The following is a 26,416-nucleotide window of genomic DNA, read 5'->3' as shown; positions in this document are numbered from 1 at the left end:
ACCACCAGCCCGCCCAGCCTCCCCAGGTTTCCAGAGATTGACAGCACTCCAGTCAGATGATTTTATTCCTAGAAAAGGTGACAAGCTCTGCTCAGCCCCAGCGGCCAGTGCACACAGAAGCAGGGTCACAGTGAGGTCCACAGGGTATGCCCTCCCACCGCCTTGGACCCAGGGCAGGTGAGGGTGCAGGGCCGCCTAGGAGAAAGGCTCCAGGTCTCACAGGGTGCTGAGGCAGAGGGGCAGCCATGTCCAAACACAGATGCCAGCACATGCCCCTGCACTGGGAGGGTATGCTCATGGTGCTCTGTCCCAGGAGAGAGCCGAGAGGGCGGCAGGAAGGAAGTGGGGCAGTGAGAACCTTGAAGCCTGCACGGCCCCGCGGCCCACAGCCCCTGCCCGCAGCCCCTGCCCACGCGCCCGCAGGGTCCAGCAGCCTGGCCCTGAGGAGCTGGGGGAGGCGGGTGCTGGGTGAGCAGGGAGTGGATGCGGCTTCAGAAGCCCGTCTCGATGCTGAGGGTGCGGCGGGTGACGTGCTCCAGCTCCCCGGACACGTAGTCGGCCATGCTGATGCGGTAGTGTGCCAGCATCTTCAGCATGAGCCGCAGGTTCAGCCACCACTGCTCCCGGGGCATGCGGTGCCTGGGGCAGGACAGGGTCAGTGTCAGAGGGCGGGGTCAGGGGCGGGGCTGGCAGTGCCTGCGGCGGGGCAGGGGCGGGGCAGCTCCCAGGCACATCCCCTTGGGACACCCAGACACTGTGTTGGGGTCCTGTCCCTCTGGGGCCCAGAGCCAGGAGGCTCAGCAGACCGAGTACACCCTCAGACCTGACCATCACTGACCTCTACCCTCTCACCCTCACCCTCTACCCTGTTGATGGGGGACAGGACAACCCTGTGGGGTCAGGGTTGAGTGTGGCCACACCCCTCTCCCAGCACATTCGCCCCAGGCAGGTCTGGGCCCTGCCGTCCACCCTCTCTATAGAGGACTCACTCAAAGTCGGTGTCTTTCTTAAGCTCGGTGACAGGGCTGAAGGCCACCGCTTTCTTCTGCAGGCCGATCACGCAGGCCGAGTCAGGGGCGTTGGCGAACACCCGCCCTGTGGACACAGGCATGTGATGGAAGCCCCACACCAGGGGTGCCAGTGGAGGGCAGGTTGGGCCGGCTGCTGCCTCCCCCCACTTACCATTGCGATAGACTGACCGCAGCTTCTCCGACATCCAGAGTATGGCTTTCACTCCGAGCTTGGTACCATAGTTCCGGTCAAAGGGGGTGGGAGCCCCACCCTGGAAACACAGTGGGTGAGGCCAGGTTCTGGCCTTTGGGGAGCCGTGGGGCCACAGGCAGCCCCAGCCCTGGCCTGAGCCCAGTATCCTGGCCCGACCATGACCTAGGTGAATCCTCCCAGAGAGTTCTGACACCCCATCCCCTCGGCCTGCAGCAACCCAGCCCCTTTCTCCATCCCATATCTGGCCTGGAAGCCACCTCCAGAGGCCGGGTAGTGGGTTGCCAACTCATCGACTGAGGGGCTTCTGTGGGCCCCTGCATCCAGCACACAGGTCCCACCACTAGTGAGCAAAGACCCCTGGGGAAGCGGTGCCTTGTGGGTGCACACAGCTGTCACCTCTGGCTGGGAACCCACAGCATGAGTCTCACCAAGACACAGCCAGGATCTCCTGCCTGTGCAGTGGGTGATGAGCACTCGGGTCAGGGGTGTGAGGAAGAAGCCGCCCCTACAGCCAGATGCCCCACGAGGAGGGGCACAGAGAAGTGTCCTCATTCCGCTGCAGCCCCCTGGGACCCTGGGCGCAGGTGTCGGGAGCAGCCCTCTGGAATCCACGTCCCCACCCCCCCACACCTGCTGCAGGTGGCCCAGGACATTGGTCCTGCAGTCAAACACGCCCTTGCCCTCGGAGGAGTAGAGGTTGTACAGGAACTCTGTGGTGTAATGCTCATGGCACTTCTCGTTCCTGGAAGAGGAATGTGGGACCTGAGCCTCGCAGGATGCTGAGCCCCTCTGGGCTGGCCCACCGTCTCAAAGGAAAGCTCGCCCCACCACCACTGCCTAAACCCCCATCCTCTGTCTGCCCAGCTGCCCCTCAGCAGCCCTGACCTGCAGCCCAGGGGTCAGGAAGCCCCCCGCCCCCGGGCCCTGCGGGCTCGCCTGCAGCCTCACCGGAGTACCAGGCCCCGCTGGATGTCCGTCTTCATCTTCTCGGTCATGTGCTCCACGTTGGCCTGCAGAGGGAGGACCAACCATGGTGAGTGAGGTCGGTGCAGCCGCCGGCACTGCCCACCCGCTCCAGCAGCTGCGGGCTGCCCAGGAAGGAATGTTCCAGAATACACGACAGGCAGAGCCAACATGACCCAGGTCAGCCTGCGGGGGCAGGCTGGTCGGGGGTCCTGCAGGCCCTGAAGGACTAGGAGGGCTGGTGCGGGTGTGGGCCTGTGGCTGGACGGTGAAGCCGGGTGGGGAAGCCACAGGGCGGGGAGGGACTGTGAGGTGAGGGCACAGAAGGGGAACTGCACAGGGTGGGGGCAGGGGTGGGCTGCCCAGGGTGGGGGTTGGGGGAAACTGCACAGGGTTTCCGTGGCGGGGGGGGGAAGGGAAGTGCACGGACTGGGGGACTGCACAGGGGTGGGGGGACTGCACAGGGGTGGGGAGACTGCACTGTTGGGGAAGGAGTGCAGGGGGTCATGGGCTGGGTCCCCTTGAAGGCAGTGAGTCCCCAGCCTGTGGGCCGTGGCTCCTTGGCTGGAGTCCCAGCCCCTCCAAGTGGCCTGCAGCGAGAGAAGGGCGGGGGCTCCGCTCACCTTTAAGTCTTGGATGTTGAAGGGATCCTCGAAGACATAGGCAGCGTCGGCCCCCACAGAGATGCCAGTCACAGTGGCCAGGTAGCCGCAATAGCCACCCATGGTCTCCACAATGAACACACGGCGCTTGGTCCCCGAGGCCGACTGCTTGATGCGGTCACAACTCTGGGGGCCAGGGGGCAGTCAGAGACCTCCCTGCAGGCCGCAGGGACCCACGACGCTACAGGGACTCAGGTCTCTGGCCCAAGCTGAGGACCAAGGCTGAGGCAGGGAGGGACAGCCCCTGCCCTGTGTGCCAGGGTGCTGGCAGCCCTCACCATGAACCCTCCTCTTGGCCACGCAGAATCGAATTCTCAGTCTGGGCAATTCGGCCCCCAGGACGAGGCAGGGGGTCACTAGTGTGTGGTGGGTGGAGGCCAGGGGTGCTGCTAGGAGGCTCTCCCTGACCTCGGGCCAGGGACATACTGGGCCTTAATCTGCCGAAGGGGGAGACACGCCTGCCACATCAGGGTCATAAACGGGGGCCCAGACAACACATGAAGTAAGTGCTCTGCACACACTAAGGATAACGTGACACCTGATAACAATCCCAGCTCTGAACGGTTCAAGGAAATTAGAGTATTGGATAAAGAACTGAGGAAAGAGAACCAAAACAGATAAGTAGGTCCCTGGTGTCTAAACTGTGAGGATCAACCCCAGATGACAGATGAAGAGCAAAGTGGAGGAAGCGGCCACAGTGTCTGCAAAGAGTCTGTGTCCTACATATGTAAAGAGCACTCACAAATAAAAAAGAAAACGTGCCCAGAGAAAAGTAGGCAAATGGTGGGAAAAGCTAATTTTCCAAAACCCACAAATGGCCACCAATAAATGCACGGAAAACGTTCAACTGCACCAGAAATCAGAATCGCGAATTGAAATAGAATCCTATCTTCCCCCACCTGGTGAGGTTCAGGGGCACCAGAAGTTGCAGAAGAACAGTGTGGTGCAGCGACCCACAGCCAGTGCAGATGGAGGTTGGATTCTAAGAAAACCCCTGAGGATCGTGGTATTCTGGGAGGGGGGATGTAGGGGTGGGGGGTTTGGGGTCTCCTTTAGTCTCTTGTTCCACTTGTATTTTCTTCTTTATCTAATAACATGTAGCACTTATTAGAGCAGCGCACTCTCTTCCAGCTTCAGATCCCCCAAAGGGAGGTGCTGGACCCTTGGGGGAGCTGGGTTCACAAGAGGTGATAGGGTGGGAAAGGTCTGGAGAGTGAGAGAGTCAGGGGTTGCCCCTGGGGAGCTCAGTGGGGCAAGCCTGCTGGGACCCTCCCCCACCCCAGAACAAGGCTCCCACCTCCCACGTCCCAGCCAGAGCCCTGGGTACCCCCAGAGCCACATGTGGCTGCTTCACCAAGCAGAACCATGGCTGGATGTCCACACCAGTACAGCACCCAGCCCGCACCTCCATGGCGGCGTTGACGGCCGTGTCGGAACCCAGGCTGAAGTCAGTGCCTGGCACGTTGTTGCTGATGGTGGCGGGGATGACGCACATGACAATGCACAGCTCCTCGTAGCGCCCACGGGCCTCCACCAGCTGCAGCACCCCCTCATAGGCCTGTAGGGAAAGGGGGGCTCAGGCCCGGCCCTGGAGAGGCTGGTCGGGGGGCCAAGGCCAGAGAAGCGGCCCCTGGGTCCTGCTCCCCACCGTGTGTGCGGGGCTGGGCATCTGAGCCCACCTGCCCCTACCCGCAGGGTCGAGACCGGGTGGGCCCCACCCAGGAGCTCTGTAGCCACCGTCCCCAGGGAAACTGGACTCCAAGGAGGGCAGGAAGGAGGCCAGCTGCCTTGACCCCAACCCACTCCACCCATTCTGCAGGAGCTCAGGTTCATCCAGGAGAGGACAGGAGTGGACATCTGTCATGCAGGGGGGCTGACCGAGCACCAGCATTGCGTGGACATGCCCCCACTACTCAGAACTCCGCTGAGAGCCCTCTGGACTGGCCCCTGGTCAGCAGGAGACCGAGGCCCTCGGCCACTTGGTCCTCCTGCCCAGGCGGCCCCCACATGCTCCCCCTGGCCCCCTCACCTCAAAGCCCCCGATGACCAGCAGGGCGTGGATGTTGTGAAGGCGGATGTTTTCCACAATTTTCTCCATGTAGCCCTTGGGCAGCGTCCTGCAGAAGATAAATCAGAAGGATACGCGAGTCTGCACAATATGCCAGGCTGGAGGGACACACGTCCACACTGTCTGACCACTGGAGAAGGGAGCCTGGGACCTGGCCATGCGATTATTCCCCGTTAGAGGTAGAGGCAGAGGTGGGTGGGTGTGGGTGAAGGGACCACCAGCAGGACAGGTGGCCTGGGACCTGCTCAGTGCCCTCACAGGTGGCCTGGGACCTGCTCAGTCCCCACACCTGGGCTGTAAGCCTCACTTCCTGCCCGAAGTGAGGGGGTGCCTCCTGCAGTCTGGGTAACCTGAATAGCCATCCTCTACGGAGGTGCCCTCAGGGAAGCCCCAGGCAGCAGGGTCTTTGTCCCATTCTGGACAGGCCACCAGCCAGGGAGGACCCAGCCTGTGACCACGGGGCTGGTTTCCCTGACATCCCCCCCGACAGCCCACGGTGGCCAGCTGCTCACCTCTTTGTCCCCAGCATGGAGCCACCACGCCCCAGCCAGCCGGCCACATCATGCCAGCTCACTTCCTGCACCTGTAGGGGGAGGCACGGCTTCAGGGAGCAGGCCAGGGCACTTGCCCACTTCTCCACAGATGACAGGCCTGTGCTCAGGAGAGCATGTCCTTGGGGGGACAGAGGCCAGGCCAGGGACTGACCCTCCAGCCGCAGGTCGGAGCAGGGTCTCGGGCGCTGGCCCAGGCTGAGGTGGATCCAGCTGTGCCCCCTCCACTCCAGGGAGCAGGCCTGGCCTTTCCCTTCTGCCCATGTTGTGAGTCCTTCGGTCCTTGTGTGTTTGTAAGCCAGCCGGGGACGTAGCCTAAGCTGACCAAAGGCCAACAGGCCCACCTCCACAGGCCAGGTCCCCCCTGCTGGCCTCGGGCACGGCCGCACCTACCTGATTCTTGGCCAGGCCTTCAAAGCCATCATGCACGACATACACCGTGTGGCCCTGGGAGATGCCAGAACGCACCGCCGAGCGCACGGCCGCGTTCATGCCGGCTGCCGGGGCCCCCACGTTCAGGATGGCCAGGGAGAAGTTGGTCTTCAGAGAAGAGGGAGAGACAAACGCGTGAGCATGGGGCTGGGGGGACTGCTGACCCAGACGGAAGTCAACAGACAGCAGCTTCCAGAGAAGGGGCTCCAGTTCTCGGGCCAGCCTGGACACCGTCCTGGGACTGGACTCCCCTGGACGTGACAAACACCTGTCCTCATGATGCCATAACGCTCAGCTCAAGACCACACAAGCTACTGTGCAGACCCCACCCACAACCCGCAAAGTCCTCGTCCAAAAGGCAGGAGCGGGACTCTGGCCGCTGTTGGCCAAGTGCAGCTCGGGCCACAGTCAGCGCCTACCTGGATACCTCCGGCACTCACCCCGTGCTCAGGGCTCAGCGCCCCAGAACATCCTTGGTGACACAGAGAGAAGGGGGCCTCTGCAGCCACAACAAAGTGCAAAGCAGGCAATGCCAATTTAGTATTAATGGTGGTGTAGTCGCTAAGTCATGTCTGACTCTCCAACCCCATGGACTGTAGCCCGCCAGGCTTCTCTGTCCATGGGACTTCCCAGACAAGAATACTGGAGTGGGTTGCCACTTCCTCCTCCAGGGGATCTTCCTGACTGAAGAACGAACGTGAGTCTCCTGCATTGCAGGTGGATTCTTTACCAACTGAGCCACCACAGAAACCCTTTAATGTTAATAATTAATAGTAATACAATGGTTGATTTAACCTGATAGAACCAATGTGTCATCACCTCAACTCGGAATCAATGTAAGAAATCAGATCTTTCACACCCATTTCCCCTGCTGCTCCTCAGACCCTACACCTGTGGGGCACGCAGGCACCCCTCTAGGGATAGCCACGTTCCCAGCACTCAGCGGCCACATATGGCCACTGGCTCTGCTGGGCTGTGTGGCTCTGGTGGGTCCTGGTAACACCAGCCTGATGCCCCAGAAGTGGTCATGACCCAGAGGGTTCTGGAAGGAGATGTGGACACCACTCCGCCTTGCCTGGGAATGCTGCCCACCCCCAACAAGCTCTCAGGATAAATTGGGGGGGGCCAGGACCCCACCGTCCAAGATTGTCTTGGTGTGATCCTTTCTTTGTCCTGTGATTTCAGTGATGGATCCTGCTGTTGTCCTTATTTGGAAGAGAGACCATTTCCTGAAGTTTTTAGCTGTCTGGGAACATGTCAATACTCTTGAGAGTCCCTTGGACAGCAAGATCAAACCAGTCAATTCTTAAGAAAATCAGTCCTGAACATTCATTGGAAGGAGTGATGCTAAAGCTGAAGCTCTAATGCTTTGGCCACATGATGCGAACAGCTGACTCACTGGAAAAGACCCTGATGCCGGGAATGACTGAAGGCAGAAGTGAAGGGGGCGGCAGAGGATGAGATGGTTGGACGGCATCACCGACTCAATGGACACGAGTCTGAGCAAACTCCAGGAGATAGTGAAAGACAGGGAAGCCTAGAGTCCTGCTGTCCACGGGGCCTCAAAGAGTCAGACACAACTGAGCAACGAACAACAAAATAATACTGGAGCCCTCCTCTCCTAAGGTAAGCCTGTGGGCCGGACTTAACCTTCAGCCATTTGGTAAACAACAGACCAGCATGATCCCCGGGCCCAGACACAGACTATTGGGACCTACTGGTCAAACAGAGGCCGAGCCTGCCCTCTCAGCCCGCAGTTCAGACCCCAGAGAGGAGGGAGGGTCCCGGTTCCCTGAGCCGGGCTGGGGGGAGCTGGCAGGTGGAGGCTGCAGGCATAGCCAGGCATGGGCTCTGCAGCCCGCGCTCACCTTCTCCTTGGAGATCTTCTGGTGGGCAAGCAGCTTGTAAATGTTCCAGTTGTTCTCAAAGCTCCTGGAAAGGAAGCGGGTCGTGCACACCGCAGCCACAGCCGAGCAGCCTGGCCCAGCACAGCCACAGCCCAGCCCAGCATGCAGCCTCCAAGGGGCCAGACACAGGCATGGCCCACTTCCCCACTCTTGTTGCCATGGAGCCTGGCTGGGGGCCATTGCCGGGCGGCAGAGACCCCTTTAAACACGCATTCCCAATACCACCTCAGCTAAGCGAGTGCCCACGTTCAGCTGGCATGGTCTTTGCAGCTTCAAGGCCAAGGGAACCAGAGGAAACAGACCTGTGGGTCCAGCTGACCTGGCCCTGGGCCTGCCCCCACTGCTTCCTCCTGTGGTCTCCCCTTCCCCTGCCCCCTCCCCAGGCCCCCTTCCTGACCCTACCCGTGCTGTGTTCCGCACGCACCCCCAGCCCTGAAGGCTGCCTGCCTGCTTCCCGGTCACAGGGACCATCACGCCCCATCTCTTGCATGATGCATGCCCTAGGAGGGGGCCTCAGAGCACCACCTCGGCAGGTGGGCACGTCCGCGTGTCAGGGGTAGGGGGTGGCCATGGGGGAGCCACTCGGAGTTTGCTGGGGGCCCCGCCATTGCCCATCGTGGGGCCCGCCAGGCCCTCACCTGCCTCGGAGCTGGATGGCTTCATCAAACCTCTTCTCATCCATGGCCTTCTGCACCTCCTTGGTCTTAAAGCAAACAAGAAGCACAGGCTTCAGGCAGGAGTCTGGCACGCTCAGGTGAGAGGGGCCTGGCCCAGACCTGCTGGGCAGCCGTCACTGCTGGCAATTGGGAGGTCTAAGGGCAAGGGGAACCCCTGGCCTGCTGGGTCTTCCCCTCCCTGGAAGGGGAACCTGGGCCTCGCTCCTTCTCAGCCCTGGGGGCCAGCCAGGGTCTAAGAACAAAAGGCAAGGCAGTTCTGGGCCCCAGGCTCACACCACCGATGACCAGCCTGCCCCGAAGCGAGGCCCTGTGAGGTCACTGCAGGACGGTGTTCCAGGAGAAGCGCCAGGGCAGCCCCTCTCTGCTGCCTGCCTGCCTCCCCTGGGCAGGCCCCATCCCACCCCCGGCTGCAGAAGGGGAGCCAGCACCCACATTTCCACCAGCCTCCCAGCCCCTCTCTGCCCTCACTTCCTGCTCCCCCTCCCGCAGTGGCCCCTTCTCTGACAACACAAGATGTCCCAGTGGTTCGGGCACCCCGCTTCCCTTCACCCTCTCATCCCCACCCCGCCCAGTGCAAGACCTGTCCCAGGCCACTGGCTCAGGGAGGCTAAGTGACCATGGCTCCCTCGAGGGTCGCGCGAACTCCAGCTCAGCAGACCCCACAGGCTCCCGGCTCCCTGCAGCCCCCACACCTCTCTTAGGACTTGTCTCACCTAAGGCACCTGCTGACACCTCCCTCCCCGCCTGGATGGCTGCAGGCCTTGGATACCCTGAGGCCTGCTGAGGTGGGCAGCAATGCACCCGGGTGGGCACACCAGGAGGTGGTGCTGAGTGAACCGCCTGCTCCCTGTCACACACGTGGGGAAGCAGCAGGACCCCGAGAGGGACGGGCTGGGGGCCTTTACAGCAGGCCTGCTGGCTGGGCCCTGAGAGGCCTGGGAGGGCAGGCAGCTCCGGGCTGTGGTGGGGAGGGGGCCACAGCAGAGCCCAGCAGAGCATGGAGGCCCCGGGCACCTCCCTGGACACCCTCACCCTCGGCAGGCCAGTGCTCACCATCTGCACACACTCCATGAGGGGCAGCCGCACGGACTGGTTCCCTGAGAGGCTGACCACGCAGGCTGGCGTGTTGGGCGTGGCCTCCAGCAGCGCCATCACCGCCTCCATGCCCATCTTGCTGCTCTGAACGGGGAGAGGGTGGTAGAGCTCAGGCAGGTGCAGCTGGGAGGGAGCCAGCCCCATGCCACACACGTCCCTCGGCAGACCCACAGGCCCTCAGCCCTCAGAGCCTGCCCACCACACACACACACACACACACTCACGCACATGTGTGCTAGAAGCTTCTAGAATAAGTGGCACTGTTTCTTCTAGAAATGCTGACTCTGCATGGTCATCTTTCACAACACCCACTGCCTCCCTACACCGGCACCATTTCTCAGGTCTCAGCAGCCCTGCTAGGGGCTCTGGCCCCTGCACTCCAGGTTGCAGCGGCAAGGCCGGACCTGGGTTTCTATGATGAGGTGTCTCATTTTGGGCTCCTTTGTCACAGCTGTTCTGGTGTGGGTGCAAACGGGGGCATGCTCTGGTGGGCTGGACCAGCTAAAACAGGCAAGGACTGCCCTCTGTGGGGACAAACCACAAACCTGGGTCCTAGCACAGACAGCGGGAACACACAGGTACGTGGAGAGCAAGTCCCGTGGCTCCGCTGGGTGAGACAGTGTGTCCCTGCCTGCACCACGCCGGCCCTCCCTCACTGGCTGGGTGAGGGTCGGGAACAGCCTCGGAGGAAAGGCCCCACGTCCCTCGGGAACACCACAAGCCGGCCCCCCTGCTGTAAGCCCCCGTGGGCCTGAGCTCAGGGACCAGCACGAAGCTGCTCCTCCTTTGTCTCCCTCCCAGGCATCCTGTGTCTCCACCAGCATCCACAGAACCGGAGGCCCAGGCACAGCTCCTACCTGCCCCGTGGCCTCCACCCCTCCCCAGGTGGCCAGGGTCTCTCAGGCAGGCGCTTTACCACCCAGGGGCCTCCCTGACTGAGTCCCTGACCCCTGTGGCTGCAGCAGGGATCCCCCCCTGCAGAGGGTGAGGCAGGACCAGCAATGATCAGGACACTGATGACCCTCAGGCCAGGACCCAGTGCCTGGGCCCTGGAGCTAAGGCGCCCAGGTCACCGGCCAGGCTCAGAACAACCAGACATCAGACGCACTGCTCCCCCAGCCCTCCTCCCCAAGGTCCCACCAAAGTCATCGCCCGGAGGCTGGGGAGCCTGGGCTGCCAGGCCTCGGTCTCACTGTGAATACCGGCAGCAGTGGAAAAACACGCACTCGTGCATGCACACACGCCACGTCACCCCTGCGCACACACCCAGCGCCAGGGTGATGCCCCACCTACCAGGATGCGGTCGAACGCCGAGGGGGTCCCTCCCCTCTGCACGTGGCCCAGCACAGTCACACGCGTGTCGAAGCCCAGCCTCTGGACCACCAGCTGCTCGTGAAGACAGAGAAGCAGGGGCCCTTGGATTTGCCACACCTCTCCCACTGGACAGGGCCACCTCAAGGCCCCCAGTGCTCTTCCCTCCCCCGTCCCCCACATGCCTCAGGGACTTCAGGGTGTCAGAACCCCAGGGGCCCCACAGAGCTAGTCCAGGGTTCACTCCTACAGCCTGAGTATGCAGGGGGCTGTTTTCATGTGTGTGTGTGGATGCATGCTCTTGTGTGTGTGGGTGTGTATGTATGTCACCATGGGGGCGTGTGTCTGTGTCACCATGGGGGCATTTGTCTCCGTGTCACCAAGGGGGCGTGTGTCCATGTCATCATGGGAGCATGTGTCTCCGTGTCACCATGGGTGTATGTGTGTTCCTGCACATGTGCCAGGTTGTAGGAATTCGTCAAGGTCTCCAGCCCCTGTGGGTCAGGCCCCACCAGACACTAGTGGGAAGCACAGAGCACAGTGAAGTGGCAGACGGGCCAGTTCCTGGCAGCACCTGACTGTGAACTTGAGGACAGGGTGGGTGGCCAAGTGAGGGGCATGGAGGCTCCCAGGGGCCGTGCTCCACTGGGGGACGGGGGCCCAGGGCCCTGGGGTAAAACCAGGCAGGTGGGTGTGGGTCACAGGTAGGAAGGATTCCCCAAAGCCCCAGCTGTTCTGTTATGAATCTGATATGGATGGGCGGTGGGCATCCCTGTCACGGAGGGGCTGGCAGGGGCTGGACTCAGCCCTTGGGACACTGCTGGGGGACTGGACGGGCCTCCTAGGATGGGGGCTGTGCTGAAAGAAGACTGGAAGCCAGAAGGTGCAGGGCTCCCAGAAGGTGGGACCACACTTCAGCCTAGGGGCCCAGGGCTTCTCAGTGGGTCCCAGCCATGCTCACCCCATATCTGACAATCATTGGGGCCAAGGACACTCCCTCCAGGGGCCAGGGTTGGGACCCCAGCAAGAGTACGTGGGGACTGGAGATAAAGGGGAGCCCCATCAAGGCCCTGCCGATCCCACATGACCCAGGGGTTCACTCACGTCCTTCACGTAGCGGGACGAGATGGGCTTCCCGTTGCGGTCAATGGCGCCCTCAGCAATGATGATAATGTTCAAGCGGGACCCTCGGCTCCGAGTCTGGGTCAGAGACACCGCAGGGCTCAGCCGCCAGCCTGCAGACACCTGTCCCCAGACACCTGGAGCCCTCCTTGGGTCCATGCCTCAGGGTTCATGTGGGCAAACCAGGACCCTGCTGCCCCACCTGGGGTTGGGGGTCAGGGAGGAGGAGTTTGCAGGGGGCTGGGGGACTGGAGGATTCCTGCCCACCTCCCACTCCCCAGGCTGAGGGAAGCCTTCCTGCCTCAGCTGGTGAGGATGAATTAGCATCACTCATTGTTGCAAATGAGAGGGTCTTGGGGGATTTAAAAGTGCTTTTCACCTAGTTCCTCAACAAACATTTGTAAGAGTCACTCTGATCCACCAGCCCCTGTTGGCCCCACAGCACTAGAAGAAAGTGACAAAGACAGGATTGGAGTAGCTCCTGCGAGGCATGGGTGCAGAGGGGGCAGGGAGCCAGGCATGGAGGGCTGCCCGGAGGAGGTGGTGGCGGTGCAGTGAAGTCGCCAGAGGACCCCACACCTCCCTGCCTCACTCACTGCAGCCCAGGAGGTGGGCAGGGCAGAAGGTGACACCTGCATGTAACTGGTAGGGAAACTGAGGCTCAGGGAAGCCCTGGGGGTGGGGCTGGGTTGGGGCTGAGGGCCTTACACAGAGCAGGAAAGCAGTAGGGTGTGTGAGCCTGAGTCCAGGAAGACCAGCTCCCAGTTCTCAGCGAGCAGGTCAAGGCCAAGGCCAAGGTCAGCCAGGGACCATCACCCCCAGAGCCGTGCTCCACCCGTCGAGGCTACACGGCCACTCGGGGGTACAAAGACTCCACCCAAGGAGAGGATACAGGCCTCTGGCCAGCCTCACTGCCAGGCTCAGTTCAGTCCCACCCTTGCCTTCCCTGGGGAAGGTTCCAGAACGCAGTCATGACCCTCAGCCCCGCCCACTGTCCTGGGCAGGGACACAAAGCCCTGGAGGGTAGGGGTGGCGGCAGGGGAGCATTCACCAGTGGATGGGAGTGAGGCCACCTCCTTGGTCACATGGGGACAGGGACACACGGGAAGCATAGGGCCTGGCTCTGACCACCCCCAGGATGCCAGAACAGCAGGCCAAGCCCCGGGCAGCCTCCACTCTTGTCCTGCCCTTGGGCCAGTTTGCAGAGGACATCGTGGGTGGACACAGCCCATTAGGGCCCCAGACTGGGCCTGAGCGTGAACCTGGGAGCACAGTCTCGGGGGCTCCCCGGCTTCAAACCCAGACCACAACCCTTGAGCACCACCTCACGGAAGGGCGCCTCCCACCCCTGTCCTAGCCCTCCCGTCCACCACTGAGCCCTGGCCAGCCAAGCGGCCAGCTTATCCCAGCTGGGGGCTTTGGGGATCCCTACCTAGGCCAGAGTATCTGCCTGTTCTGTGCCAAAGGCCCCAACTTCATCTTGAGGGGCCAGAAAGCTGCGTCCTGGGCACCCCGGCTCAGGCGCCCCTGCTTATCCCTTCTGGATGAAGCCTCAGCCCCGCTTCTGCGCCCACCCCAATGACCTGCCCTATCGGAGGCCCTGCCGCACGTCCCTGTGCACCGTCTTCAGAAGGCCATGCCCCCAGCTCGGGCTCAGCAGTCAGGGCCCCCAGGAAGCCAGCTTGACCGTGTCCCTGCTCCTGCTGTGCTCACAGCAGGGACCCTGGGAGAAGACCCTCACCCACTCACCTCACCAAGCCGCTCACACATGAAGTTCTCCCAGCCGTCCTCGGGGGGTGCCTCAGGGATGAACAGCCAGTCGGCCCCCGAGGCCAGGGCGGACACCAGGGCCAGGTACCTGCACGGGCAGGAGGGGGAGGGGCTGCAGTGGGTGGAGCCCCACCCAGCACCCCGGACCCCGGGCCTCGGGTTACAGGGCAGGTACAGTTCTGAGTGGCAGCCAGCCCCAGAGTCAGGGCTCCCCAGCCCCACCCGGGCTCTCACACCCAGAGCGTCGAGGGAGCACTGACCACGTGCATGGAACCAAGGAGGAACCGCGTCTTACTCCCGCTCCCCAGGAGCCCCGGGCGCCCATTGACCGGGACCGCCCCCTTACCCGCAGTGCCGTCCCATCACCTCCAGCACGAAGGTCCTCTGGTGGCTGTGGACACAGAAAGGTCAGAGGGCATCAGTGCCGAGGCTCACGGAGCAGCCTGGACTCCTGTGTCCCGCCACCCACAGCCCCAGCTCAGCCACGAGCATGCCTGGGAGACACATAGGACGTGGGGGCAGCCCAAGGACAGACAGCCTTTGTCCTTTCCAGGGCGTCCAAGTCTCTGCACTGAGTCACCTCTGTCGGGCTCACGCCCGGTGTCAGACAGGTTTTCACTGATCTTCTGTTCCTGAGGCTGAAGGCCATTTGCCTGGCCTGGGCTTGGCTGTCTTAGCGAGCAGCTGAGGACCCCTGTGGGATGCACCATCGCCCAGGGCCACAGGAGCCCTGTATGAGCCGCAGCCCACCCAGGACTCAAGGGAACCTGGGGGGGTGAGGACCAGAGCCAGAGGCCTCTTTGCTCACCCCACTGTGAATCTCCCTCCGACTGGGGGCTGAGGGCAGCCAGACCCCTAGGGACAGAATCACACTGACAAGCCGTTGACTCTGCAGAGCGGCCACCTCAGCCCCTGGCTGGGGGACGGGACCCCGAGCTTGCGTGCCTGGTGGCCGGGCCAGGAGGAGGCCTCGCTCACCTCTGGGCGGTGGTGGTGATGGCGTCGATGACTTCCATGATGCGGTGCAGCGCCGAGTCTGTGCCAATGGTCATGTCGGTGCCACAGAAGTCATTGTCGATGGAGCCCACCAGCCCCGCGATGTTCAGGTGCGAATAGGTCTGAGCCGTGCCCTCTGAGATCTTGCCTGGGAAGAAGCGGCCAGTCCGGCTGCAGCCTCTGTGTCTCCACCCAGCTCCCATGGCCACAACGTGGGGCTCAGACCCTGATCCCTGTCAACTCCCTCAGCCCACTGCAGTGCAACCTGATCAGGCCCTCAGGTTGGCTTCCCCCTCCCCAGGTCCTGCAGCAGGGGTCCCAGGTGCAGGGAGAGGAGCAGTGGCTGGACCACTAGAATCGAATACAGACTCATCCCCTACCCAGAGACCCCCCCAGGGAAATCCTGGACTGTACACCCCTCACCTCCACATCCCCACGAGTGGCACAGAACCAATGGAGCTCCAATAGGCCACTTTCCAATCAGGGATCCCCAGGACTTTACATCTCATGTTACCAGATTTTAACTATCACGCTTCTGCAAACTAGGACAAGCCCATAACCAACATTCAGGAACGAATCCTGCAGTGCAGGTAAGTCAGCCTGGGAACTGCCGTCCAGCCCCAGGAGGCCTCACTACTGGCCAAACTTGGAGCATCAAGTGAGCACTTCCCACCCTGGCCCGTGCCTCCTGGAGCGTCCAGGCCCCTCCTCCCAGCCAGCAGCCAGGTGCCCTCTCATCTCCTCTGGCCCTGCCCACTCCCTGCCCTCGAGCTGCTGTGTCCAGGCTGGGCTGCAACCCACCTTCGCTCACCAGCTCCTCCAGAAGGCTGCCCCACTCGCTGCGGAAGATGTTGGCACCAGTGAGGCTGCCGTCCCCACCAATGACGCAGAGGTTGGTGATGCCGCGCTGGACCAGGTTGTAGGCAGCCGCCCGGCGCCCCTCCCGCGTGGTGAAGGCCTTGCAGCGGGCGCTGCCAATGACGGTGCCACCCTGCATGGAGGAGGGGAAGCCTGCGCCAATGGGGCATGGCGGGAGCCTGGGCACTGGGCAGGGGAACTGGGGACCCCAAAGAACTGAGAGGGCTGAGGCCAGGGGCTCCTCAGCAGCCTGGGCAGGTGTCCCCCCGCCCCCTGGCATGTCTGCTCATGTGTGCAAGGAGGAGACTCTCCACCACCAGGCTCAGAGCTCGACAACGCAAGGGGTGAGCAGGCTCCGAGATCTCTAAGGTGCACACAGACACACACATGTGTGTGAGCGCACATGCAAGCACATGCACACATGTGCATCACACACATGCACACGCGCATGCACGCATGTATACCACGCGCACACACACATGCATGTACTCTGATAGATATGTGGGGAGCCAACACAGGGACCTGCCTGGGCAGCTCACTCCAGCATCCACGTGGCCCCTCCCTGCTCAGCCTCGGCCGGGGCTCCCCGGTCTGTCCCACAAGAACACCTGCGGATCCCCTGCTCTCAGCCAGGTGGAGAGAATAATGCCCGGGCCACACCATGCTGCTCCCAAGACCACGAGGCGTTTCAGACTTCGTGGAAAATGCAAATCAGAGCTGCCCCTGGCATAGCCCGCTCCCTCCAGGAGCCCCTCCGGCCCCTCGTGCCCCCTTCCCCTTGCTCCCACCCCCCACCCCGTGCTCCGTGCTGCTCCCCACTCCTCCCCAAACACCAGCTCCTCCCACATCCGTAGTGCCCACCTTTCATGCAGCTTCACTGCCCAGCTAACACTTGGCCTTACCCCCCTTCCCTGGGTGGTTTCTCAGGACAGGACAGCCATCCTCAGACACAGGGTGGGAGCAGAGCGACAGCTGGACCCAGGCCTGAGGCAGGAAGGCTGTCCTTCTTGGACCCCTGGGGTGGAGGACGAGGTACCCAGGGCCACCACAGCCGCACCCGTGACGGGGTCAGGGAGCACGGCTCCAAAGCAGGGGAACAGGGGATAGGGGTCTGACAAGGCCCAAGAACAGGGCTCATCTGTGCCCCGCTGGACCTGCCAGCTTTATAAACCGGCTCGTTCCCACGGGTGCCTATAGAGCACAGTCCCCTGGGAACGTCCACCCTGGGTAGGAGGGGTGGGTAGCACCTTGGGGTTGGCCAGCCGTGGGTCCAGGCCCATCACCAACTGCTCTGCTGGCCCACGTGTGGCTCGTGATGGCAACAGACCACTCCACTAGCAGGTATCAGCTGGCTGCCCGGGATACAGCGGTGACGGGTGTCCCTCAAAGGGCCCTGCTCTTCGGGAGGACTAGAGGCTCCCCATAGACAGCTGGTTCAAAGACCCCCTTGCCTAGGAATCCCTGACCCCAGTGAGCTGCTCAACCCCCGCCCTCACTAAGTAGGATGATGAAGGAGAAGGCGGGGGAGGTGCTGAGAGGCTGAGGCCAGGTAGGCCTCCTCCAGGGCGCCTTCCTCAGCCCACAGCTGGAAGCTTAGACATCTGGGGCCATCCCACCCCTGTGATCTCTTAAACCCACGACCTCCCACCCCCGTGACCCCAAGACAACTGGATGGCATAGTCAGCCTGGAGCCAATCTTCTGACGGATGGCATGTAGGCTGTGTCCCTAAGTGTGCATGTCCCCCTGTGTGCCTATGTGTCTCTGTGTGTGTCTGTGTGTCTGATATGTATCCCTGTGTGTCCCCCTGTGTGTCCCTTTGTGTGTCTCTGTGTGTGTGTGTCTGTGTGTGTCTGTCTCTGTGTGTCTGTGTGTGTGTCTGATATGTGTCCCTGTGTGTCCCCCTGTGTGTCCCTTTGTGTGTCTCTGTGTGTGTGTGTCTGTGTGTGTCTGTCTCTGTGTGTCTGTGTGTGTGTCTGATATGTGCCCCGTGTGTCCCCCTGTGTGTGTCTGTCTCTGTGTCTCTGTGTGTGTGTCTGATATGTGTCCCTGTGTGTCCCCCTGTGTGTCCTTTTGTGTCTCTGTGTGTGTGTGTCTGTGTGTGTCTGTCTCTGTGTGTCTGTGTGTGTGTCTGATATGTGCCCCGTGTGTCCCCCTGTGTGTGTGTCTGTGTGTGTCTGTCTCTGTGTGTGTCTGTCTCTGTGTGTCTGTGTGTGTGTCTGATATGTGCCCCTGTGTGTCCCCCTGTGTGTCCCTCTGTGTGTGTGTCTGTGTGTGTCTGTCTCTGTGTGTGTCTGTGTGTTTCTGTGTGTCTGATATGTGCCCCTGTGTGTCCCCCTGTGTGTCCCTTTGTGTGTCTCTGTGTGTGTGCGTCTGTCTCTGTGTGTCTGTGTGTGTGTCTGATATGTGCCCTGTGTGTCCCCCTGTGTGTGTGTCTGTGTGTGTCTGTCTCTGTGTGTCTGTGTGTGTGTCTGATATGTGCCCCGTGTGTCCCCCTGTGTGTGTGTCTGTGTGTGTCTGTCTCTGTGTGTGTCTGTCTCTGTGTGTCTGTGTGTGTGTCTGAAATGTGCCCCTGTGTGTCCCCCGTGTGTGTGTCTGTGTGTGTCTGTCTCTGTGTGCGTCTGTGTGTGTCTGTCTCTATGTGTCTGTGTGTCTGATATGTGCCCCGGTGTGTACCCGTGTGTCCCTTTGTGTCTCTGTGTGTGTGCGTCTGTCTCTGTGTGTCTGTGTGTCTGTGTGTGTGTCTGATATGTGCCCTGTGTGTCCCCCGTGTGTGTGTCTGTGTGTGTTTGTCTCTATGTGTCTGTGTGTCTGATATGTGCCCCTGTGTGTCCCCCTGTGTGTCCCCCTGTGTGTCCCTCTGTGTGTGTGTCTGTGTGTCTGTCTCTGTGTGTGTCTGTGTGTCTATGTGCCTGTGTGTGTCTGTCTGTCCCTCTTTGTGTCCTGCTATGTATCTGTGTGTGTCTGTCTGTGTGTGTGTGTAAGTGTCTCTGTGTGTCTGTGTGTGTGCACCTGTGTAACCCCTTGTGTGTGTCACTGCGTGTGTCACTGCGTGTGTCTGTGTGTGTGCACCTGTGTATCCCCGTGCTGTTCCTCCATGTGCCTGTATGCATGTCCCAGCACGCATGCGCGCTCACAGCAGGGAGGGAGGGTCACAGGCTCACCAGCTGGATGATGTTGGAGACGCTGAGCCAGTTGGCCTGCTTGATGTTCTCGCCTCCCTCCACGAGGCCTTCATAGCCCTGAAAGTGAGGGGACAGGCGTGAGATGGGTGCCCATGGCTGCAGAGAACACCGCCCACAGGAGCAGGACGCATGGAACCTCGGCCAAAACCCCATCCGGCAGGAAGCAAGCCCAGGGATCCTGACTGCAGAGGCCCCTCCACTCCCAGGGCCTCGGGGGACGAAGCCGGGTCGGCAGGGGTCAGGCGTGTTACAGGACAAAGCTGGGGTTGGCTGGAATCAAGGGTGTCGGGGGAGAGGCCTGGCACCCAGAGGGTCTCCCGGAGCACCCTCTGCAGGGCCTGCAGGATGGTGTATTACAGAGTGTGACTTGCTCGGCAAAGTGCTCCTGTCACAGGCAGGCCTTCTGATGCATGTCCATGAGCTGCACCTGGGTCTCACAGCTGGGTCGGAACCAGAACCAGTCAGTGCCCTGTGGCCCCTCTGCTCTGCCAGGACCCTCTCCCCAAGAGGTGCCCACTGCCCCGCCTGCCAAGGGTGCCAACTAGATTCAGAAATGACAGGCACAGCATCCACTCTGTCTGGCCTCCTTCTCTCGGCTGGGTGACTTGGTGGCCCCACAGGACCATGTGCGGCTGTGACCGCGCTCACTGCCGTGCAGGAGTCCCCCGAACAGGCCCACAGTATATGGTCTGTTCACCGTTCGTGGACCTCCAAAGGGATCCGGTTTGGGACTACTGGATACAATGCTGCTAAGAACACGTTAGTGTGTCACTAGGCGTGCAGCCAGCCTCTGATGGCACTGCTACACAGCGCCCCACGTGCTGTGGCCACCTGATCCGTCAGCAACACAGACAGGGCAGGCCTCTGGGCGCCTCTCCCCCAGTGCCAGGCACTGCTGGTCTCCATCCCGGAGGCTGCATGTGGCCCCTGCAGGTGGGTTCTCCCCTGAGCTCCGCTGACAAACCTGCTGACGAACCATGGTATTTCCCATAAGCCACTGGCCGCCTGGACAGCCGGCCCTTCTCATTAGCAGGAGCTCTTTATCCAGTCTGGACCAGGCCACACACTTTGACAAATGGTGAGAAGACAAAGCATCACGAAACACCATGTGTACAACCTCCGGGAGCCTGGCCTGGGACCCACCCCACCCTGGGTGGAGATCACTTGTCCATGAAACTCGGCCACTCCATGAAGAATCTCACCCTGCTCTTTGGAAGGTTCTAGACCATTATCGGGGCATGGGTCCCACCCACCCAGCTCCTGAGGCCACGGGTTCCTGAGGCCCTGAGGAGATGGCTCCCCAGACATGACCGAAGACTTTGAGGACTCTGGCCATCTGAGCCTGGTCTGAGGGTCTGGATCCCACAGGAGGGAGGGGCCTGCAGAAGTGCCTGCCCTTGTGTCCATTCAGATGGCCCCGTTCAGCCAAGGCTGGGAAGTCACGCCCGACCTGGGTCAGGGCGAAGGGACAGGGAAGCAGACATGCCCACGGTGGGAGAAGGAAGCTCGGGGGAGAGCAGAGCAGGCTGGGCTTCCTGCATTCTAGTAAAGAGTGAAAACAAAGTAACACAGTAACACAGTGTGAGGGAATTCCAGGGCTGCCCACATGTGTCTGTGTCTAACTGCTGCAAGTCTGAAACCAGGATTTAGGGGGATAGGAATGGGGGCAGGATGGAGCAAAGGGGAGCCCCAGCTTCTGCCAGAACAAAGCAGAACAATGATTCTCTGTTGCTTTGCACAGGGAGGCTGTTTGCTAGGGTGACTTAAGCTCAGGTTAGGCGAGGAGGGTGCCGGAGGGCTGGGGGTCAGAGGACGGTGGGGTGAGGTCCTGGCCTCAGAGGAGGACCACAGCTCCACGCCCTCCTCTCTCTCAAGGGACACACCCATGACCAAGAGCCCAGCCTGAAGGCAGGCTCCCCACCCACAGCTCAGAGCCGGGGGGCCCCGCCCCATCCACTGTCCTGACCAGCCTCTCTCTGGGCCTGGACCTCAGGGGCTGAGCAAGGACCAGTGACCCTGACAGAACAGGGTCCCGCATCTCCCCTCCCTTCCCCCTCCCCCCGTGTTCCCCGCCCGCCACAGCACAAGGCCCACCCACCAGAGTTTGGGGCGAGGACCCCTGCACCTTACCTCATAGATGAGGAAGACCTTGGCCCCCACGTAAATGCCCATACGAGTCACGGCTCTGACAGCGGCATTCATGCCTGCAAGGGGTCAGGGAGACGCCTGTCAGTGGAGACACAGTGTGGGGACACCCCGGACCACCCCTCCCCACATCTCAGGGAGCCCAGCCAAGGGTCTGAGTCCAGCCCAGGGTGAACCCCTAAGGTTGTTTCGGCTTCGCATTTGGAAATATGCCACCCCCAGAGTGACGCCAGGAAGGCCCCCACCAGGCCAACTCCTGAGCCTGCACTCCTGACTCTGCACGGGCACCTGCAGACCAGTCACATCCTTTCCGGCCGCATCCTCACCCAGGGCTCACCTGCAGCCTCTGCTGCTTGGCACAGCCCTCTCCCTGGCCCTCAAGGCTCTGACCTGGGGGAATCCCAGCAGGCTGGGGTTTCGACCCCAAGACAAAGAGGGGGCTGGCGGGACGCAGGAGACAACCGCCTTTCAAACTCTCCGTCATCCTCTGCCCAAGTCTCAGACCACCACACAGAGCTCCATGCCTGTGGCCCTGGGGCCATGAGGAGAGAGGGGGGCAGTGCCCCCAAGAGTCAAGGTCTGGCTGTTGGAGGTCTGGGGGCCTCAGGCAGTGTAGCTGACTTGGCTGACGCCCCTGCCCCCAACCTGCACTGCACACCTGAGCCACCAGGCTCGGCGGATCCCCTCTCTTGCCAGTCCCCTAGCCCCAAACCCCCAGTCTCCCATCTCCCCACCCCCGTCGACAGCAGCTACCCTGCAGCACAGACTTCCTGGAAAGACAGATGTTCATAGGGAGGAGGAGCAGACAGCTCATTGGAAATGCTCAGAGGATCTCAGAGGAACCCCGGACCCCTTCCCTCATGGCCAGTCCCGAGACTGAGAACCACGGAAGGCAAAGGGGTCCCTGAGGTCCCTGTGGGGAATCATCGTGTCCCTAAGGTTCCTCCATGGAGGACCGCTCACTGGGTTCCTGGGGTCTCATATACAGTCAGGTTCACTAGGCACGACTTGAAGGAGCCACTGAGAGGCTTGAGCACCAGCAGTGGCCCCACGTGATGGCCCTGTTGCTGTCTGAGGTGGGGACGCAGCCCCACCCAGGAAGCAGGCCTCCAAGTGGCCCGGTGGCAGGGCTGCAGCTGTTGCGGGCCTGGACAGGTCAGGTCAGGTACCGGGTCCGTGGCCCTGTGCAGGCACCGGGGGAGGGCCCAGCCCAGACACTGCCTGCCGCCTGGCAGGTAGCCAGGGCTGGGGCCCACGGACAAGTGAGGGGCTCCGGGTTCAGGAGCAGGAGCCTGGAATCAGTGGCTGTAGGCAGTTTGCCTCAAGCCTTCTTGCCCGTCACAAAAGATATCAGCATTAGGAACAGGCGGGGTGGCCCCACGTCCTTGGAGAGGAAGAAAATTGGCCAGTCACCTGCCCTGGGTTCCAGCCTGTGACGCTGGGTCTGGGGACCGGGTCTGACCCCAGGAAAACCCCTGCTCACCCGGCCTTCTTGCTGGTAGTCCTGGCTCAGAGCATATGCACATCGCATGATCTGTCCCTAGGCTGTGGAAGTTTTTCCCTGGAAGGGCGGGGCACCAGCTGGAGTGTGACCGAGGGCCCAGGAGTCCTGCCCTCCCGGCCCATGAGCTGGTGGAGGGGTGGTGCCCATCAGCTTGGGAATCCCGTGGAAGGACCATGAGGGTTAGACAGCAGACAGTACCTCAGGAAGAGCCTGGTGGGCAGAGCCTGTCCCAGTGGGGGCTCATGGCACTGGGCTCCCAGGAGGTCAGCACAAAGGTCACTCTCCAGACAGGAAGCTGGGGTCCCAGAGGGAGGGAGGGGGGCTCCTGGGACCCCAGCTGGTGCGGGCAGTGCCCAGAGACACCCTGGAACCCCCCCCATCTTGGGCACAGCAGGCTGCCCCATCCCCACCCAGCCGCCGAGTCTTCTGCTATCTGACAACCGGAGGGACTCCCCAGGCAGGGGCGCCTGGACATCACAGCTGGCAGGACACAGAGGCCAGGCGGCCCTGAACCGGCCACACTCACGGCTTACACACCTGCCTTTATCAAGAGAACTCCGTTTCTAAAGAAATCATAACTCGCACATTCCTGTAATGTATGGAAGTGGGGTTATAGTGACTGAAGTTAGCAGTAGGAGCCCAGGGAGTGTAGCCCCCAACAAACACACACCCCCTGGCTGATCCAGAAACCGGATCTGAAGGCCAACAGTCCTGCTGCCAGAGGTCAAGGGGCTGCAAGCTGTGGAGCAGGTGGAGGTGGGGAGGGAGATGAGACAGCTGCAAAGCTGCCCCTCCTGCCCCCAGAAGGCCCTAGGTCCTACAGAAGCGCTTGGCCACCTCTGGGGCCTTGGCCAGCCCAGGCTTTCCATCCCCAGGTATCTGCCTCCCCGGTCACCCCCACTGGGGTGAGCCCACTGTGGCCTCACTGCAGGCTCAAGGTCCAAGCCCCACCTCTGGCAGCAGGAGGGAGACCAGCAGTTCTGGATCAGGGCTGGGGGGAGGGCAGTGGCTGGAAACCAGGCCACCATCCAACTCAGAGGTCATGGGCTTCTCCCTAGCCAGCCTGATGGGCTTGTCTGAAGCCCCAGGGACTGCAAAGGTCCCTGTTCTTAAGAGTACTGTTCTCAGTCTTGCAAAGGGGAACAAATGACCGTATTACAGGAAAACTCTTGAATCTTCGAATGGGATTGTGCCAGCTGCCATGGAGACGGAGGCCTAAGGGTGTGGGCTTCCCTGTAAACCTCACAGTAAGCTGCCTTCCTAAGAGAGCCTTTTTAATTGCCCTTTAAGCTGCTTTTCTTTCTCAAAATAAACCAAGGATGGCAGCCACGAGCCCCAGGGTCAGAGAAGCAAGGAGGAGAGCAGCTGCATCCACTGCTGATGAGCCAGCTCTGGACCCTTGCTCGAACTTTCACCCCAACCTCCCCCTCCCACTGCCCTAGAGTGGGCCAGGGAGACTGCTACCGATCACTTCCTGTTGGAGGAAATGGACACTAACCAAACTGATGTCAGGGGTGAAAGCATCTGTTCCGAAGGTGACTTTTCATCATACTTAGCTTCCAGAGAAACAAAATGTACAAGAAAGAGGTGATCTGATCCTGGGGGGACACAGGGCCCAGCAGATCCATGTTTATTCATCTGTCGATGTGAGGATACGGAGCTGGACTGAATAGCTGAGGGAAACTGAGGCCCCAGGGTAGGGCTCGGGTAAAGTCACAGCGCTGGTCAAGGCTGGCTCCCCATCGCAAAGCTGGCCTCCATTCACCCCAACAAGAGCAGACTTGAGTGTCTGGGAGTCAAGTGTAGGTCAGGGTGGAGGCCCGTTCTCCACATGGCTGTCAGCCCCGCCCCACATGGGAGGGTATGTGGGGAGGGCCAAGTGGCACCATCAGGTCCCCAGAGGTCAGCCTCTGTTTGGAAGGCAGTGGTGGGGGTCCCTGGGGGAAAACTGAGAAGCCACTGCCTAGAGCCAGTTCTCTGGAGCAGCGCTAGCGAGAAGGAGCAGCCTCAGGTGGGAACCCATGGGCAGGCTCTCAGAACTGACAGAGCAGAAAGGCTCTGCCCCGCAGAGAGCCAGCTGGCCCACATCCCCCCCAGGCATCAGCCTGAACCCTAAATCAGGGAAGTCTGTGGAAACCTCCTCTCTCACAGCCTCAACCATAAAACCACGTCACAGCCAGGGGTCTAGGAGAATGCGGACAGTGAGTGAGGTGAGGGGGCCGACGGTCAGCCCACGGGTGGCCACACTCCAGGGCATTCAGGAAGCACTCCCCGTTACATGTGGGGCACTAGGGCTGGACTGGCCAAGGGGAGACCTTCAGTCAAACAGGCTTTGCCCTCAGCTGGCCTGCACGTCCAGGCCAGCAGCACCCTTGCCGCCAGGGTCCTTTCCTTGCGGCCCCTTGTCCTGTTTGGCTCTGCACCTGCCGAGCTCAGCTCCCCTGCCTAGGTGGACCTCATGTATCTTCCCCAACCCTCCCTGCAGTGATGCTGTCACCATGGTGCAACAGGAGCCTGGGTGGAGACACCCTGCACCCGCACCAGACCTCACAGAGGAAGGGTCCAGCCCTCTGGCGATGTGTCTGCCCTCCCCACACCTGGCCCTTCCAGTGGCCCAGTCTCACAGGCTCATGCTTCCCCAAGACCACCCTCCAAGCCCACTCTCCTCCTGCCCGGCCCCGGCCCACCAGCCTTGCTCCAAGAGGGCGCCAGCCGCCACTGCCCAGCAATAGGCAACCGCTCTGGCCACGCAGGGCTGCAGACGTGCAGCAGAGCACACTGCCCGCCACCAGTTCAGAAACGGAGGGCTCAGCAAACCCGCAGAAGACCTGCGCAGGTGGGGGTGCAGACGGCTGCTGATCCCTCTGCCGACCTGGTCTGGCTCCCTCATGAAAGGCCCCTCCTCCGTTCTCTCCCCTGCGTCTGAGGGGAAACCAGGAGTCAGGGGTCTGAGGCAGAGATGAAGCGTCTGGACTATCTGATCTGGAAGGAGGCACACCGGGCTCACTGAGGGTGCTGGCCCCATCCCACCCGCTTCCTGGGCTACTTAAGGTCTCTCCTGGGGTTCAAGGTGTGTGGTGTGGCCACGTGGCCAAGCCCCACAGGTGTGACACTAGCCATCCCAAGTCATTGGATGCTCCAGGGAGAGCAGTGGTCAGGACAGGACCTGGGTGCCAGGAGGGGGCTCCCAGGACAGACCCCCAGGAAGGGCACTAGCCTGGCTCTGCCAAGTCTTGGCTGCGGGACGCTGGGCAGGTTCCCCAGGAAGGCCACCGTCTTAGATACGCGGCGAGAGGACAGGCCTGCACTAAAGAAATGCCCCAGAGCCGCCCTGAAGGTGGTGTGTGGGGGAAGCGCTGAGCCCTCGGGTCGTGTTTCAGAACCAGGAAGAGACGGGTTCTCCAGGCCTGCGGTGACTGCCCTGCCCTCGGCGGCCTCCGCTCTGCGTGCATTCCAGGAAATGGAGCTCCTGACACGTGTGAAGGGGAAGGGGCGCCGGGACCGCCTGGGGCGGAGAGAGACGGGAGACGTCCGGGTCGCCGGCCGCAACCGGCCGCGCAGACACGCCCCCGGGGGAGCAGGCGAGGCGGGGCGCAGATGCCGTGGTGGGAGGCACGTACGCGGGTACCCGGCGCGCCGGGGCGGATCCAGGACAGGGACGGGGACCTGGGCTGGGAGGACCTGCCGACCGCGCGCCGCAGATCCGGTCCGAGGGTGGCGGGCGCGCCGCAGGGACCCGGGGACAGCAGAACCCCCGCCCGCCAGCGAATCGCCGCGCGCCCGCGCCCACCTTGCGCATCGCCGCCGCTGGTCAGCACGCCGATGGCCTTGCCGGCCCCGGTGGTCCGCAGCTTCTCCAGATCCACGCTGGCCATGGTGGCGCCGACTCGGCCGCGTTCACTCTCCCGCCCGGCGCCGCCGCTGTCGCCGAGCCCGCCCCTCTCCCTG

The 26,416-nt window shown here is 61.8% G+C and overlaps 1 protein-coding gene across 1 annotated transcript; it reads right to left on the bottom strand.

The window, feature by feature from the left end:
• Positions 1–47: 47 nt before the first annotated feature.
• PFKL (phosphofructokinase, liver type) lies at positions 48–26,416 on the bottom strand. The gene is made up of 22 exons (XM_055414947.2): positions 26,259–26,416; positions 20,950–21,023; positions 18,799–18,876; positions 15,580–15,769; positions 14,761–14,926; positions 14,129–14,173; positions 13,762–13,870; positions 11,995–12,090; positions 10,873–10,965; positions 9,538–9,663; positions 8,446–8,510; positions 7,769–7,832; positions 5,862–6,008; positions 5,430–5,500; positions 4,879–4,966; positions 4,255–4,407; positions 2,811–2,975; positions 2,173–2,234; positions 1,855–1,966; positions 1,183–1,282; positions 990–1,095; positions 48–639 (listed from the first exon to the last, which is right to left on the bottom strand). The coding sequence occupies exons 1-22, from the start codon at positions 26,341–26,343 to the stop codon at positions 492–494; spliced, it is 2,343 nt and encodes a 780-aa protein (XP_055270922.1). The 5' UTR covers positions 26,344–26,416; the 3' UTR covers positions 48–491.

This window comes from Moschus berezovskii, chromosome 1, assembly GCF_049115385.1.
Source record: "Moschus berezovskii isolate FMDL1 chromosome 1, NW_MosBer_1.0, whole genome shotgun sequence".
Taxonomy (NCBI): domain Eukaryota; kingdom Metazoa; phylum Chordata; class Mammalia; order Artiodactyla; family Moschidae; genus Moschus; species Moschus berezovskii.
This window is presented reverse-complemented; position numbering and strand designations above follow the sequence as displayed.

Excerpts from the sequence above, each read along its gene's own strand:
- PFKL (XM_055414947.2), bottom strand. The coding sequence starts at position 26,343 with ATGGCCAGCGTGGATCTGGAGAAGCTGCGGACCACCGGGGCCGGCAAG. Across the intron at positions 7,833-8,445 it reads GCCATCCAGCTCCGAGGCAG|GAGCTTTGAGAACAACTGGA; the intron begins GTGAGGGCCTGG and ends CTTCCTTTCCAG. Across the intron at positions 2,976-4,254 it reads CCGTCAACGCCGCCATGGAG|AGTTGTGACCGCATCAAGCA; the intron begins GTGCGGGCTGGG and ends CCTGGCCCCCAG.